At 35.2% G+C, this 16814-nt stretch overlaps 1 protein-coding gene across 3 annotated transcripts in view; it reads left to right on the top strand.

Annotated features, from left to right (window-relative positions):
* Positions 1-16814, top strand: part of BANK1 (B cell scaffold protein with ankyrin repeats 1) — a 307483-nt gene that overhangs the window by 100668 nt on the left and 190001 nt on the right. For all 3 annotated transcript variants that reach the window (XR_009353027.1, XM_059172136.1, XM_059172125.1), the window contains exon 5: positions 2456-2595. Coding sequence is in view for 2 of the 3 variants with exons in the window: in XM_059172136.1 (XP_059028119.1) it covers positions 2456-2595 (140 nt within the window). In the remaining variant the exon portion in view is untranslated. The remainder of the gene's footprint in view (positions 1-2455; positions 2596-16814) is intronic.

Genomic DNA, 16814 nt, shown 5'->3' with positions numbered 1-16814 from the left:
ATCCCAGAGTCAATGCAGGTTGACAAAGAATTTTAAATGGCCTGGGCCTTGAGATTTGAAATTTGAGTAGAATTTCTTTTTTGCTGTTTCTCCTCTATAAGTTTGCTTTCTTATGTATCTGTGTTTGATGTGTGCAAGAAGTTCCATCTTCTTACACTATGAGCCTTTTCTCCTCTCCATTGCTGGACTCTAATACCATTGCTGGGTTTGGTGATCTTGACTTATACTTGTGTGTATTTCCAGTGTTAAATGTTACTTCCTGACTTTACACAGCAAGTAGGAGAATTCACTTTCCTTCTCTTCTGAGTCCTTAAATTAATTGGCTTTTATTTTTATTAAAGAGCTATAAAATGTAGGTACATTAATGGCCACACTCAAAATAAAATAGTGCTCAAGTGGAACAGGATGCTGTTTATGAAAAGACCAATTCAACAATACATATTTAAGAAGGGCCTCCCAGCCAGATGAATCCATAAGGAATCTTCCAAGGTCTTGATTTACTAACTGACATTCAACAGAAAAGAAAAATGTATACAGCAAAGTCAGTACTTCAAAGGACATCTCTTGGGAAGATTATTCTAAAATCAACATCATTATCAATAGATCTAATGGTACAAGTTATCAAAAATCAGTTCATTTGCTTTCAAGTTAGATTTTAAAGAATTTGGATATTTTAAGCATCCTGTATCAAAGAACTACCAAACAAATATTCTCATCTTATATCTCTCATGATTCGTCACCCAACTTTCTTTCAGAAGGTGATCATCCCATCGCAAACTCTAATCTCTTTTTTGAAAAACAATTGATATCTTCTTTCAAAATCGTCTTTCTAGGGGCGCCTGGGTGGCTCAGTGGGTTAAGGCCCCTGCCTTCGGCCCAGGTCGTGATCTTAGGGTCCTGGGATGGAGCCCCACATCGGGCTCACTGCTTAGCGGGGAGCCTGCTTCCCCCCTCTCTCTCTGCCTTCCTCTCTACATACTTGTGATCTCTGTCAAATAAATAAATAAAAGCTTTAAAAAAAAATCATCTTTCTAAAATCTACCAAAATTTACTTCCTTTGACTAGAGTAACTCCAGAACTCTCTTTACTATATGTGGGCAGCTTCAGCTGATGAGATGTACATCATGTTACATTATCTTCTGGATGGACTTATTTTGGGAGGAGAGAACTTTTATACATATATATTCTTTATAATACAGGTTAGGTGTCTAGTCAAGCAGTATGGAAAGAGAAAATTACAGCTTCTTGATCTACTTAAGCTTAAGATTGCTTTTGTTAGCTTTAAATCTCTCTGAGCAAAATTATAAGAGGTCCTTTAATCTCTTCAGGAGATAAGGTGAAATTAATGTTTAAACCTTAGAAACTTCTAAATATTCAAAGCTTCATCAGGTGCCTGAGGTTAGAACAGGTTTTTATGATCTTGTACCAAATGGCTTATAATCCAACCCCCGGATGTCTGGGTAACAGTTTTCCAGGAGAATTTGGGAAATATCTCCATGACAGAGAGTCAGAATCTTTTAAAGCAAATGGATTTCAAGGCTTAATTTTGTTTACTTTTGTTATAATAAAACAAAATAACTTTCTTGCTGAAATGATTTTTTATTGTTATTCCTTCATATCAATCCCAAAATTCTTAGGAAGCGCTAACTCTGTTGTTATGTTAATGCAGAATTCACAAGGCATCATATCAGTCACTTTGAAAAACTTGTTCACATAAAGGATTTTGATGAGGAGAGCCTGGGTGGCTCAGTTGGTAAAGCAACTGCCTTCAGCTCAGGTCATGATCCTGGAGTCCTGGGATTGAGTTCTGCATCGGGCTCCCAGCTGCATGGGAAGTCTGCTTCTCCCTCTGACTTTCTCTCCTCTCATGCTCTCTCTCTCAAATAAATAAATAAAATCTTTTAAAAAACAAGGTTTTGATGAATGTATAGTATAACTAGTACTTAAATAGCAGGGTATTAAACCTCGCCTTCCCACGTTTTGCACTGTAATCAATTTCATAAGAGTTTGATAATTTCAGTCGAGTCCTATTCTTTCTCTTTCCAAATACAACTTTGAGAAACTTTTGCCTATAATAAATGAGAATTTTCTTAAGGTTATTAACAGATGCACAACTTTAAATGAATGACTGTATCCTTCTATATTCTAAAGTATTATGTAAAGATAATTATAGATTATACCAAAAAAAGAAGGTTTAGTAGTAGGAAAAAAGGATTTAGGGCTTTGTTTTTACCATAATTTTAGCATGTTCCAATCTTGTAAGGTTTTATTTAATTAAGTCTAAAATTGTACATTATATTCTTTGGATACGAAGGATAAAAAAGAACACATTTAGTTCTAGAAATCAGTAAAATTGTTATGAATTCTTAAATATTCCTTCATATTCTCTAAAAGATATAAAAACAGGATACATGCATTGCATATTCAGCTCCTAACTCTTGTTTGCGTTTCCAAGATTTTCCTGCTGGCTCTGTCAATGTCCGCATCTACTGTGATGGAGTCATTAAGGCCACAACAGAGATGAAATACTCTACAACAGCAAAGCCTACGGAAAACCCACTGGGAGTGGCACATCCAAGAGATCGTGTGTGCCAGGTAGGTGGATCTTCCCACAAAGTTGGTAACAAGCCAAAGAGCCAATGCTGGATAACAGAATGCATGCTTTGGTACAAAGTCTGAATGTTGGTTGAATAAGACTGAATTATGCATCACTAGGGAGGGAGGAAATGGACTTCTGTGATGCAGAGATGCAGATGAATTAGTTTGCTTAACTTAAAAGTCATTTCAGGTAATATCACTGGGAGACAGGTTCTCCCTTACAAAATCGTTTTTGTGATGGACTCATTTTAAAGCTGCCACGGAGCAGATAAAGAAAGACAGAAGGATTAGGCTGAACTCTTGAGAAACAAACACCCTCTTTATCCAGACCTGGACATTACAAAATAAACGTGAGGTCATCGAGGTTCAGGAGTCAGACAAACCAAGAGTACTACTGAAAAGGGAGCCCAGGGCACTAATCTAGGAATTGTTATTTTCATGTGGAAATTTTCAAGCTCAGTGTGTTTTTCTTTGTTTCATTTATTCCTGTTACCCGAAAGTGAAGATTATTGCTTTCAATTGACAGTGTTTATTAGGAATCCCAGAACTGCTCAGATTTTCAGGGAAGTGTGCAAAGAGGCATTTGCAAGCCCCAGGTTCTTTCTCCAGTGGGACAAAGCATTACTTAGCAAAGATGACTTGGTGAGGAGTTTCTAGTCTTCTCAAAAGGCCTTGTTTGAGGCATTTACAGGCAAATGGAGATGCTGCCAATGCCTTCATCAGTAGAGACTGCAACAGTTGCATTTTGTCTAATCTTAAAACATTGGTTTGACTTCTGCATTTTATTTATTTATTTATTTATTTATTTATTTCGTTACCTGACCCACTTTCAAAAGAAAGTTGTTTAATGTGGAACGTTTATCTTTTATGTGCTTATTCCATCACATTTTCAGAGTTAAATAAATGACATTTCTTTTTGAAGCTACTTGATAATTTGATTATAAACTTACTGAGTTGCCTTGGGTTTCTGGCATGGACAGGGAGGGTAAAAGGGAGTAAAAGTGAAAAAAAGGTAGCTAAACAATGAGATCTTCAAATTTACTACAAAACACTCTATAATGAAATCATCAGTGATAGTACGGCTGACAGGTTGTCACGAAGCCTTATCTGTTTAAACTAGTTTGAAATTGGAGGCTTTGTTATTCATTTTGTGTGACACATTTTTCTGTTAGAACAATGGCAAAGGTAAAAATGTCTTAGAGAAGGTTCAGGAAATAAAGTACCATTTGTCAAACTGGTGAGTCTGAGGACTTTTGACAAAATATCCATATTGTAATTGCAAAGCAAAAACAAAAGTATTAGCTTGAAATATAAATTGTTTTATTTTATTGTGACAAGTCTACCTTATCTTCCACTTTAAAAATTCCATTCATTGCAGAAAGATTAATAAAAGTGATATATTGCATTATCAGTATTCGGTTAGCATAAAAGTAAAGCAGAACCCCCAAACACATTTTTATGTGGATTTTACCTTTGTGGAGAAAAAAAACTTTCATATGCAAGATTAAATATAATGTATGACTCAGACAATTTTTCAGAGTGCTTTATTGTGCCAAGTCATGGTTTGTTTTACAGCTTTGAGTAAATAAAAACTGTTTTGTATCATTTTCAGATAACTAGAAAATACTTTTCACATTCAGTGTCAGAAAAGAGAGGTGAGAAAAGGTTATGATTACATCTTAGGGTTCTCCTCTTCACCTGTCCCTGGTGGCCTAGCAAAAGGAAGGATGCTGGACAGTCACAGCTTGATTCAGGCTTTTACTCAGGGGAGAATCACTTTGAACCTGAGCAAATACTGAGAGGTACAATTACTCTAACTTGGTGACAGCAGACCACAACACGGTAAGAAGAGACATTAAGAGATTTAGTTTAATCTGTACAACTTTAGATAGGCTTATGAGTTTTGCTACTGTTGTCAGGGGACGTGGACGTGTCATGAAATTAGATCAAACAAATTCTGAGACTGAGACCTCAGACCAGACTGAGCTGTACTACCGCAGGCCTGAAGAAGGGAAAAGGCTACAATTGAGGCAGCCTCCATCAAATCTTAGACCAGGAATGGCACGGGGTTCTCCAGTCCACCGGCACTTGGACCACATGAGTTATCCCTTCTATGAATTTGCAAAGATAGTGGAAGGCAGACTCTACCCCTGATGAAAAAGAAGGAACTGTGGGGGCATTTCCTTGGTGTGTTAAGGTTGTTTAGCCTCCAAAGAGGTGGCCCAGCCCATACTGTGCTTTCCTTTGCAGGCATTCGGATTTCCCTTTTGACGTTTGGCTTTGTTCCCAAGCAGATTACATTTTTTAAAATGTGCAAAAAGGTTTGCTTTTCCGTGCCAGCATAGAACATTACAGTAATTGTTTCTTTCAAGTACTTGCTACTCTGTCACTTAATTGGGAAATTTGGATATTTTGCAAATAGTTGACTGAACATCTCTAGCCAAAGAACAGCATGCATTGTAATTTTATTCACTGTAGTTATCATGCATTTGTAAGAAAATATACCACCAGATTTAAATTTCTTCAGTATCTGATCTACTTTGTTGAAATGGCATAGTGTAAGAGCCATCCTGAGTTTTCCTGTAAATTTTAATGGCAGATGTGACTTAAGTAATCTTAAAAATTAGTAGTAGGACACTTCCTGTAATCATTTAAAAGCTATTGGGCATATAATAATGTGAACATCCTGTGAATTTGAGGAAAGGAATACTAATGAGAAATCTGTGGGTTTTATTTTTCAGTAATCCTAGAACTTGTAATAAGAAACTTTATATTATCATTTAAAAGCTGTTGGATATATAGCAAAATGACCGTTCTGTGCATTTGAGAAAAGAAATGATGAGATTTTTGATTTTCTTAGTTTATTTTTAATGATGTCCATTAGGTTTTAAATAGTTTACCTAATTTGCCTTAATTATCTAACTCCCTAAATCATTTCATCTTTTTTGGATAGATATTAAATCCCAGCATGTAGCCTCATAAACGTACAATTTCCAGAGCATTACCTAAAACAACAAATTTAAGAGAGATTCAATGAAAAAATGAAAAGAATCCAGAGTCCAACTTGGGAAGATAATTAGAATTCAAGTGCTAGTGTTAGATATACTGGTAACTCCCATTTAACTGAGATAATTAAAACCTTTGAGATTTTCATTCTATTTACAAAAGCATCTGGGGACAACTATAAAGTTAACTTTGTATAGGAACAACTATATACAACATAAGAAAACAAATTAGGTCAAAATGCTAAAAGAACATAGCAATTATTGATCAAATCATTAGCATCCTATCTGTTAAAAGAGTTTTTGAAGTCGTACCAAATAATTATTTTTTGTTGTATTTCTTGTTGGTACAATGATACCTTTGTGCTGCCTGTATCGATCATTTTGCACAGTTTGCTTTATACTCATTGAAATCTTATTTTCATGTTAGGGTACACATCATTTCCAGTTTTTATTAAATTACATATATGATTCAATCTTTGGTTTGCTGTTTGCATATATTTAATATAGTGTGAAGCCAAGTACAGTTGGGATGAGGGAAGATACATAGGGAACTCTCATATCATGAGGAGTTTTGTAGTTGTGAATCGTACTCTTCAAAGTTAGTTTTTCCACAAGGTTAAATTCAGATGTTAGCAGGTGATTCAGGATTTACCCCAAAGCCTTTCAGTAATTTTTGTAATGTCCTTGTCTCCTTGGAAACACTGGTGGACACCATTCTTCTTCTTTTCATCAGCTTCTGTTGATAAGGGGTACAGAACCGTCTAGTATCTATACTTCACCATAATGCCAGTGTCATCTGAGATGCTCCCTGGCTACAGACTTCTGCTGACTCCCTGGATAAGGCACAAAATCCCCTGAATGGCATATCAGGCTGCAGAGTCCCACATCTCTCCCAACATCAGCTCTTACCATAGCATACCCTCCATGTCTTCTTAATTCTCTCTTTGAGTCCTGTGGTTTAGGCTTCCATGGTTGCTCCCTCTTAGCACATATTAAGCTCTCCTTCTCTCCCCCTTCTTTAAGGCATGGGCATGGTGGGGTTTTTTTCACCCTCGCATACCCAGTTACTTTCCTGCAATTGGCTCCTGACACATGAGACACCCTGAGACAAAATGGGAAAACACAAGTGCTTGCTTTTCCTCCAGTGCTAATTGAAAACCTAAGTGGAGAACTGTAGTACAGGTATATAAATGATAAGAAGGAGAATGAAAACTGTCCTCTTAAAATACACTTTAATTTTTCCTCAGATTGAGTAAGTGAATCTGGTATTTATGAAAATGAAGAACACTCAGAGGTCCTGGATACCAGAAAAGTGGAGAATTTATGCTATACTTTTTTCATGTTCTACCTCAGGAATGAACCATATGTTCACCATGTTGCTTATTACGGACTTTTTACAGCTACAGGGTTCCAGATTCTAGTCTTCCCTTTCTTATGAATATTCAGTAATGTTTGCTACTCAAAAAATGCCTCCAATCTACGATCTATGATCACTCTTTCAAAAAGGCTGCATGTTATCTTTTCTTTCCCTTTCCTGGAAAGTGACTGCATAGCACAGGAGAACCGTTTCATTCTGGATGGGGCCAGTGCAGGAGTTAGTTTCTTAAACCGAATCAGCAGTCTCTTCATGAGAGCTCATTCTCTTTAGTGTGGAAGGAATTTCCTCATATGTACAGTGGAGGAAGCTAGAATATATGATCTGCGTTGGCCAATTCTGACTCAAATATTCCACAGTTTTATGACAAAAAATAAATACTTCAACTGGAGATTCTGACCACTCTCACCAAAGAGGATTGGCTTGCAGGGGTTCTCCATGCACCCTTTATTTCACTTGTATTAGCACTTCTTCCCAATTTTCCCTGCAGAGAAGGAAATGATGTGAATTTCATGTATCTTTCACCACTTTTATTACGTGTTTCCTATTTGTGATGAAATATTTGAAGTGAGGAGGGGAAGAAAAAATGAAGTGTACCATAGGGGCATTTATTTCTGGATTCCTTTTTTCATATATTTATGCCTTTAATTAGAATGGATCAGTAAAAATAAGGCGTATCTATCAAAACTTGCATTTTACTGATAAAATAAGTGACATTTTGTGCCATGCCTCCACCTGGGATAACGATTCAGCAATGGTTACTGATGCCTTATTTGGGTAGTTCAGACTTAAACAACAACAATCCTCAGCTCACTTACCAATCATTGAGTCAAACAGGAGCATACCACTTGGTCCCTTCATCCACTTATTTAGGAAATAAAAAATAAATTAGTTAACTTAACAGCAGTTATAGTAGCTATTGTTGGGGAAAAAATACATATTTCTGAATGGAGTTACTTAGCCATGAACACAACCATAGTTTTAGTTCCCATTAATTCTCTATCCTATAAGCCATCTCAGTCCATATTGGCCCCATTCATTTTAGCTTATGTTTAACTGTTGTTTAGCATGTATCTTATTAATGCCACTTTAATTTATATTTTCTGCTTACTCAGTGGAAATAAATACTCCCTTCATTTTTTTATTTCTCCCCAACTAAGTATCTCCTTGGCTTTTTATTTCCTCTTCTCTTATCACTGGGGTGGCTTTGACTGCCCTTTGCAGAGGATGTCTGTGTGTCCACGTCAGTGCTTCCTGTAAATGACCTCATTTGAGGGCAGCCTTCTGCTTTAATATCTAGCTCTTTAGAGGCTTCAGATCTTCTTCAACCATAAAGAATGTTTTTAAACAATCCAGAAAACAAAGCACAAGTCAAATACAGTTAGCAATACTCCTCCATTGCTATTATTCATAACAAGACAATTAGGGAAAATTACGGAATCTGCCTCTGGAATGAATCCCAAATCATCAATAACCCTTTGGAAATTAGAAGACTGAAGAATCCTTGTGGCAAAAATGTGTTTGTTGGCATTTTTAAAAAGTCATTATGCATTCTATTATTTCCTAATAATAGTTATAGTATCAACAATAAGATAGAGCAATAAAGTAAATATGTAATCTGGGAACTCTAAATTGTGTTTAGCATTCACAAACTATGCTTCCACAGTAAACAGCATCAAGACGCAGGAAATGAAGTAAAAGAAATCTTTGACAAGGAAAATTCAACTTCTAAGAATCCTGCCTCTCTCCCTCCCACCCCTCTCAGCCATTTAGCCGTCAACCATATTGCCTTAAGTAGCAGCACACAAAAAAATATAGTATGTCAATTTTTCTCAAGTCCTACACAACAAATCCAGGGGATGTTTTTCTTGTCCAATTTAACTTGACTTTCAGCAGCAACTGATACCATTGACCAAACTCACTTTCCTGACTCTTTTTCCCCCCTTAGCTTTCAAAAAGCCCTATCTTTCTGGTTTTCCTCCTACTGCCTTCTCCTTTTCTTCTCAATATCCTTTGTAATCTCTTCTTTCCGTGATCTAGAAAATAAAGTTGCAATTTCAGTATTTAATTCTTAGACTCTCTTCCTTCCCTGATAAATATTCACTTGGCAGGTTAGCTCATCCACTTACAAAATACAGTCCAAATGTGGTTTTCCCAATCTTTCTGCCTCGAGATAAGCATCATTGTCCAGTTTAAACATCAAAAATATAAGAGTCTCCTTAATACCTTCTACTGTCTCACCTGACAAATTCCATCCATATCAGTTTTGCTCCGTGAATATTGCTCACTTCTCTCCACATCACTCCAGTTCTAGCACCTCGTCCTCTGCTTTTCCTCTGCCGGAACACCAGCAGGCTCCTCTCTGGTCCTCTGCCATGTGTTCTTGCACCTGACCTACTCATCTCAATGTCCATAGTCAAAGGGGTTCTTTTAAAAAGAAAGATCTCAGCAGGCAATGCTCCTGCTCAAACCCTTTCATGAATTCCAAAGGTTATGTGGATTAAAAAAAGAAAATCTTTAACATGAATGATATGGCCCTGTAGATGCTGCCTCCTCTCTTTGTCTCCAGCTTAATCTCACACTCATTCCTCTTTCTCTGCACGATAGACACACTAGTCAGCTTCCAGTTCCTGGACTTTTAGTTCCTAATCTCCAACTACAGGGCCTTTATATATGCTCTTCTTTCTAACTGAAACATTTTCCCAATGTCCTTTCCCTTCACTGACTTCTGCTAGTTAATTCTAATTCATCTTCCAAATTTTAATTCCAGCTTCTCTTCCTCAGTGAAGCCTCCCTTGAACTTGTACATCTCCCTACGTATCTCTTTGTAGCTCTGATCACATTCCAATTTGGTATCTATGTGTATAATATCTGTCAAATTAATATCTGCCTCTCATTAAACTCCAAGCTCATTTTAGGCAGAGATCCTATCTATTTGGTTCCCTGTTTCATCTCCAGAGCCAAGTACACTGCCAGAAACGTGGTTACTGAATGCCTATTTCATTGGGCAAAAGAATGAGAGATATTTTCTACATTAAGTTACCCTCCCAAACTGAAGTGACCCAGCTATCAGAACCCCTTATTCCAACAGCCACCAGCTTCCCCATAGTACAAGCAAAGCCTTTTTTCAGAGCTCAGGTTATTAGACTGTTGGCTAAAGGAGTGCTGTTTCTGACCAAAATAGAAAAGGCAGGACAAAGAAGGGAAAGACAAAGGAAAAACCAAATGAATATAAAACAATGAGACTAATTCTAACAGTCTACCTTGGGAAGTAGTACCTTAAACAACTCAAAAAATAATTTCAAAAATTTAGGAAATCATGGCATTATTTAGAGAAGTCTTTTTTGAAAGACATTTCTCTGAATATTATAGGGCAATTTTTGTTTTAAAATTTGTGTTATTACCTATTTAACAGTAAGTTGTTACAAATTAATTGGTAAAGGGAGGTAAGAGTGAGAAGATTCATGGTTCCTAGGACTGTTCTTTCTAATGCCTGTGTTAGGAGAACTTTGGTCTTTTGTTTGTTTCATCATTAGTGTCATTAAATATGTCTATTATTGAGTATGTTCAGGTTTGGTCAAATTAAAGCTTTGACACTTTTGACATTATGTAAATGAGGGCTCATATTGAACAATTCAGCATAATCAAGCTTCAGTCAATTTCTAGTAAGGTTGTTTTTAACTTTATTAGATTGCCTTTACCTAAATTATAACGTTTATGCATGACTGATGGAGATGGCAGAAGCTCCTATTTGTTCCCCCAGAATTTCTTTTTCCTTTCTTATATCTTTATCTGGGCACATGTTTGCCCAGGTAAATATTGCACTTCCTGACTCCCTTGAAGCTGGGTGGAACCATCTAACTACCTAACCAGTGGCCGGGAGCATGTCCGTAGATATGTGCACATCTATGATCATGTCCTTTGAAGAAGGGTGGAGTCTCTCTTTCATTGACTTTTGTCTCTAACTGGTTACACCAACAACATGGGAGTGATGAATGAACCAGCTAGGACCATGAAGAGGAAGTGTAGCACTGAACCCAATAGAGCCCTGATCCCTTAATCAGCCCTAAATTAGATTGCCTAATTCCAGGCTTTCATGTTAAAGAGAAATAGGCTTCCATCTTGTTTAAGCCACTGGCATTTTGGATGCCACAATAGCCAAACCTGCCTTCTAATTGATTTATAAGACATGCCAACTATTTTCTTCAGTTGCTACAAAAACCAGTTTGGGGAGCAGTCTCCTCATTAGAGACTGGTGTGCTGTTCTAAATCACAGTGATTGCATTTCATGAGTAGTTATGAGAGCACACATTATAGTATTTAGAGAAAAGGGAATTAATATGTACTGGAGATTTTACACATTTTAAACTCTTAAATAGTTTTGTCAGTTAAGTATTATTAAGGTCCATAGCTAATGAGTCCTAGAGCAGGAATTTCAACACAGGTTTCTCAGATCTGATTTTTTCTTATTATAATACCATTTTTGTGCTATGTAAAGAGATGCCACAACTCTGAATACTCAACAAATAATAAATAGAACATATTTGAAGTGCATCTTAAGCTGCATTGTTTTATATTGTCATATTTACTTTTGCATTTGCGGTCAGACATAGGTTGAAATTCTAAGAACTGACTCACTTAAAACTTAGAAAATTAATATGACAAATAAAAATATCTCTTTTATCTTATTCTGTCACTTATTTAGGTTACTGCATTAACTGCTTGGAGTTAAATACTCATAACGTTTAAATTAATAAAAAAAAAAGTTTTTGCATAACCCTGGCAAGTATTTGCTTTGCTCCTTTACCCATCATTTTCTTTACAAGCTACAGTAGGAAATTTTGTTTAAGATATGTTATGTAAGCTATCAAATTCCTCTTTAAATGGCTATCTTGGCTCACTTTCACAGCACACACTGTGAACAATGGAACAAATGAAATGACCTTTCTTTCACTAGTTAAACAAGCATAACAATTTGTTATAATAAAAATAACGTGTTTTGAGCTCAACCATTGACTTTCCTTTTAGATATCTGAGGGTAAAGAGTAAAATGGAACCATTTAATGGGCTTTGTCTCCTATAACATTTTACAACCCTCCTATGGTTATTTCATTCAAGTTGTTTCTCTTGCTAACCAAGGTACTTTAAAACTATTACTGTCTTTCTCTACCAGATCTGTAACATTACTTTAATATTCTGTGGCCAGACTGATAGGGTTCATCACCCACCATTAATGCTGAAAACACTACTTCTTTGCCTGCTTCTGCTGTGAAACCTGGACAAGCCAGATTCTCACATTTTTAACCACCAAGGCAGCTAGAGTTTTCATGTTAAGAGTTTTAGACAAACAGACACAAGGGGACAGACATATTTGGAGCTTTTGTTTTTGTGGTTAAAAAAAGAATAGATGTGGTTGACAGTAGCCTACTTTACCATCCCCCTCCCGTGAATGCCATCTTTCCTTCCCCTTTCTGGTTGCATTTGAAGTGTCCATCAGGAAACTATGGGACCATAATTTATTCTATACTCAACCTGTATCAGATTTTATTCTTTTCTCTGTGCCTAGAATGTAGTATTATATACAGTGTATTTAGAATATAACGGCATAAGTTAAAATCCTTGATGTTGCACTTACTAGCTCTGCAGTTTTGGGTGTTACTAAGTTTTTTGTAACATAGTATCGCATCTATTTAAAAAAAAAAAGGCATTTAAAAGAAAATCTACCATGAAGGCATGTTATAAAAATTAGAGACAAATTATGTAAACTTTGCATATTCTAGGTATCCAGCGTTTAGTTATTAGTACCTCAACTCTTGAGTCTGTTTCACTGTATGGATTTCTGTCACAGCTGAAACATAGAGGCTTTCGTACCAGTCCAGACATATGAAGTGTCTCCTCACTGCTTGTATTAGATGATACTGTTCTAAAATCCTATTAAGGATAGTCTCTCAGTGCAGTCATGCCCAAGTAGTATTGATGCCCCTTACTCAAGAAAAGGGGACATCAGACCTTTTAAGGGGGTACTGCTATGTAAATAGACTCTTCTCAAGGAATTGAGCTTTGTGTAATGAATATTTCCTGGTTTGTTTATATTTATTTTTCCGGTTAATTTTGTTCCTTTTTTTTTTTTTTGTACTTACTTAAACTTCTAATTATTAGAAATTATAGATGTATATGTATTTGTAAGAAATAATAGAGATTATGTGTTTGGTTTTGGCTTGTGTTTTTCAAGGAATTGGTCCATTTCATGTAACTTGTCAAAATTATGTGTGTGGACTTGTTTCTTGTACTTCCTTATTATCCTTTTGAAGTCTGCAGGTTCTATAGTGATATCCCATGTTTCATTTATGACGTTTGTCATTTGTCATGACAATCTTTTTTTTCATCAATCTTTCTAGAGGCTTGTCAGTTTTTTACTAATGTTTTAAGAGAATTATCTGTTACAATGACTTTCTTCTATTTTATGTCTTCTATTTATTGATTTCTGCATTATATTTATAATTTTTTTCCTTCTACTTGCTTTGAGTTTGTCCTTTTTTTTTTTTTTTTTTTTAGTTTGTTGAAGTGGGAACCCATCATGTTTACCAATATTATTTACTTACTATGTTCTTTCTTCCTTCATGTTCCAAGATTTTTTCTTCTATCATATTCTTACTGTTTAAAGAACTTCCTTTATCCATTATTGTAGAGTACATCCACTGGCAATAGATTTCCTCTTTTCCTTCATGTGAGAATGTCATGATTTCTATGTCATTCCTAAAGGACGCTTGTGCTGGGCATAAGCTTCTTGGTTAATAGTTCTCTTCTTTTAATTTTTGGCAAATGGTGTGCCACTTCTTTCTACTACTACTACTGTTTCTAATTGTTTTTACCCTATAGAGTAAGGTTTTGTTTCTCATTCAAATTTTTTTCTTTGTCTTTAATATTCAGCAGTATAACTACAATGTTTCTTGAAATGACATTCTTTGGCTTTACTTTGTTTATGGTTTGTTCAGTTTCTTGAATCTGTAGGTTTATCTCTTGCTAAATCCAGGAAGTTATCAGCCATTATTTCTTTGTGCACTTTTTCATCCCTATCCTCTTTCTCCTCTTCTCCTGGGATTCTGATCACATGAAACTTAAATCTTTTGTTATAATCTCACAGATCCTTGACACTGGTATTTTTTTGGTCTGTCAGTCTTCTTTGTCTCTGTTGTTGAGGTTGAGTATCTTTCATTGTTCTATCTCCAAGTTCACTGATTCTTTCCTTTGCCCCTTGCATTATGCTGTTGAGCCCACTGACAGCATTTTGATTATTGTGTTTTTTAGTTCTAAAAATCACCATTGATTCTTTTCTATACCTTCTATTTCTTTGCTGAAACTTTGTATTTCCTTGCTGAGGCTTTTTTTAAAAAATTATTTCAAGAATTATTGTATTATCTTTTTGAAGCTTTTTATCATGACTGTTTTAATATCTTTTCCAGATGATTCTAAAATCTTTGTCCTCTTTGTGTTGACATTTATTGATTGTCTTATTTTATTCAGTTAGACATCTTCCTGGTTCTTGGTATAAATATTGATTTTCTATTAAAATGTGGACACTTTAGTTGTATTTAAGTAGAAGAAAAAGAAAATGCCATCTTCTCAGAGGTGGCATTCTGTGATTCTAAATATCTTTTAAAACAGATACTTTATATATTTTTCTCTTTTAAAAAAATAGTTATTATAATAAAGTTGTTTATCAAGAATAACAATATATGTATCTGTGTGTATATATATATATATATATATATATAATGCTTCAGATTCATATAGAGTCGTGATTTATAAATATGTATGTGAATTTATTTTTAAGTACATTAATCAATCCCACATTTCCTTGCATGACACTGAAAGAATTCTGGAAAAAGTCATATATTTATTTCATATGTACAAAGTTGTTATCCTTTTTTAAAATATCTTTCTGTCTATCTCATTGCTTAGTTTTTTCTGAATTCTTTTTTCTAATATTCTTGAATAAGTATAGATCTAAGCAAAAGTACATATGTATATATATTTATATTATTCATATATAAGTAATCTTTCTTATAACCAAATACTAGTGTAAACATAATTTTATCATTACATTCTAATTTTCACATCAAGTTGTTCCTTATTAACTAAAACCTTAGAGTGGTTAAAGGTGTTGCTGAATAAATGTCAAACTACTCTATTTTAATCTCTGTTTGAACAACCATTGTATCAACCTCATTAAGTATGTTTTAGGTTGCACAATTTATTTTAAGGAGAGGAATTTCTTTTACAAGCAAAATTCATATCAGCTTTGTTCATAACAGCCAAAAATGAAAAAATCAAAAACAAAAACAAATGTTCTCTAACTGGTGAACAGATTAGCAAACTACAGAGCACCCATGACATAAAGAAGTACCGCTCAACAACAGAAATGAGCATTCTTTTTTTTAATTTTATTTTACTTTATTTCTTTTCAGTGTTCCAGAATTCACTGTTTATGCACCACACCCAGTGCTCCATGCAATATGTGCCCTCCACAATACCCACCACCAGGCTCACCCAACCTCCCACTCTTCTCCCCTCCAAAACCCTGTTTGTTTCTTAGAGTCCACAGTCTTCCATGGTTTGTCTCCCCATTTTCAAATTTCAATGTCAGTGTTTAGAAAGGTTGCCTATTTGGGTCCTTGAAATTTAGAAATTAGCATAACTGCTCATATCAGATTTTTCTAGTTAGGATATCTTCTAGGAAGAAATCCTTTAGGGATCATTTTTAATAGCCATTTCTGTGATTTTTCACATGTTTGTGTCCTATACCATTTTTTTTGTAGGCATAATACTAGTAACAGAATTGTGAAATGGGAAATAGATATGATTCAACTAGTTATGATAGGCTGGAATATGAAAAGTTTCCTATATTTTTTCCTAATTAAATAATTGTCTACATGGTGATGGTTTTTTCCTTCTTCTGATTTTAAAAACACTGCCACTGTATTTTTAAAAATTCAGTGGTATAAGCAGTAGCATTTCTCACATTAAAGTGTCACAGTGCCTTAGGGGAAGAAATGGGGCTTCTCAGATTCCTACTGGGAACTCTTGCCCTTTTGAATTCTCATCTGTGTCTCAGAATCTCCGAACTGGAAGGAATCTCAGAGTTGATCTTATGCCTAACTTATATGTGAGTGCAGTGACTCAATGACACACCAGTCTGTCCATATTAAATCTTGCGTACTTTACGGAATAAATACCAAGTTTATCTCCTCACCTAGGAATATCACTAACTATTAGATAATAGTCTATGCAGAACTCTTGCGGCCAATGGCACAATTTTTAAAGAAAATTTATAAACTAATGTTATAGTTTTAATATTTTCATGGTCCCTTTCATTAGTTCTTATAGCTAAGACATTCTTTTTGAGATTTAGTATACAGAAAGTGTAACTATATTGCCAGTAATGTAAATAATTTTAATTTGATCCACATAATAAACATTTCCATGTTAATTTTTATAGGCCTTAAACAACTCCTCGTTGCTCACAGAATGAATTATAAACTTTTTATTTCATATACAAAACACATTTTGAAATGCCCACTTCCTTCTCTCTCATTCTTCTGCAGTTGTATGGAAATTCGTAAAACCCTTAACTGGACCATGCTTTATGATACCTCCATGACAATATGCAATTTGTTCCTTTAGTCCAGAATGCTCTTTATATGCGTGGCAATCTCAGTTTAGCTCATCTCACCTACAAAGCCATTTCTAACCTTTTCATCCCGTGTGGAATTGAGCCACCTCCCTTTTGCCTGCACTGTACTTGACCCATGAAGATTTTCTATCATCGTACACTG

The sequence above is a fragment of the Mustela lutreola genome, chromosome 1 (genome assembly GCF_030435805.1).
Source record: "Mustela lutreola isolate mMusLut2 chromosome 1, mMusLut2.pri, whole genome shotgun sequence".
Classification (NCBI taxonomy): Eukaryota; Metazoa; Chordata; class Mammalia; order Carnivora; family Mustelidae; genus Mustela; species Mustela lutreola.
The sequence above is the reverse complement of the archived record's forward strand: the minus strand, read 5'-3'. Positions and strand labels throughout refer to the sequence as shown.